Source organism: Emiliania huxleyi (genome assembly GCF_000372725.1).
Source record: "Emiliania huxleyi CCMP1516 unplaced genomic scaffold EMIHUscaffold_288, whole genome shotgun sequence".
Taxonomy (NCBI): domain Eukaryota; phylum Haptophyta; order Isochrysidales; family Noelaerhabdaceae; genus Emiliania; species Emiliania huxleyi.
In genome coordinates, this window is record NW_005199870.1 from 55,270 (window position 1) to 56,307 (window position 1,038).

At 61.6% G+C, this 1,038-nt stretch overlaps 1 protein-coding gene across 1 annotated transcript in view; it reads left to right on the forward strand.

Moving 5' to 3' along the window:
- Positions 1-819: 819 nt before the first annotated feature.
- Positions 820-1,038, forward strand: part of GSH4_2 (gamma-glutamylcysteine synthetase) — a gene marked incomplete at both ends in the record, with an annotated part of 778 nt that continues 559 nt past the window's right edge. The window contains one exon of the mRNA XM_005775974.1: positions 820-1,005. Within this exon, the coding sequence (XP_005776031.1) occupies positions 820-1,005 (186 nt within the window). The remainder of the gene's footprint in view (positions 1,006-1,038) is intronic.

Consider the following 1,038-nt stretch of genomic DNA (forward strand, 5'->3'; position numbering starts at 1 on the left):
ATCGCAGCCGCTGCACACGTCGGTGATGAGCGGAGGAAGGGGAAGCGCGCTCGTCTCGGGAAAGGTGAGAGTGGCCGCCGGGCAGGCCGCCGTCGTGCTCGCCCGCCGGTCGGAAACAAGGGACTGGCGACTGGGAGGCGTGTCGATCGTGTTTGACGCGAGGCCCTCGGCGCCGGTCAGGCTCTGCAGCAGCGCACGAAGCTTGGCGTTGTCAGCCCGTAGCGCCAGGATCTCGTCGTGCGGGCCCGCGCGACGCGGCCTGCAGCCCCAGAGCTTGCTCAGCATCGAGAGCGACAATGCTAATGCTAGCAAGGTTGAGACTGTCCGCACGGCTCCTCCTCAAGCGGGGTGGGTTGATTTTTTTTTGTCACGACTTGCACTGAAGCAGCCATACCGCGTTGGTGTCCAGTCCGAGCCTGGCTGTTCTTCACCTTTCTACCTACCTAGAGAGAGAGAGAGAGAGAGAGAGAGAGAGAGAGAGAGAGAGAGAGAGAGAGAAGAGCGAGAGAGAAGAGAGAAGAGAGAGAGAGAGAGCGCGCGCGCGACAGAGGAGAGAGAGAGAGAGAGAGAGCAGCAGCAGCAGGAGCAGGAGCAGGAGCAGGAGCAGCAAGCGGAGAACATGCTTAGATGTAGATGTACATGCTTATAACATGCTTAGATCTACGAACAATCGAGAAGATTCTTCACACCTGCCTCCCTTGGCTTGACGGCGGACCACCGGGCAGCGCCCGGCACCCCCTCGAGACATGGGTGAATCCTTTCGCCCTCACCTCCTGCCCCCAAACACCCTGCGTTGGTCTCCCCACACGCGCTCGGAGCATGCGGCACAGCAGACATGGAGCCCGCCCCGCCGTTTCAGGCTTCCTGCTCGACGCGACGCCGCTCGAGTGGGACGAGTCTCTCGAGGTGATCCGGTACGTGCGGGAGCACGGCATCGCCCAGTTCATCCACCTCTACAATCGCATCAAGGATATCGAGGGTGACCGGCTGCTCTGGGGCGACGAGGTGGAGTACGCCATCTTCAAGCTCGACGCCGAG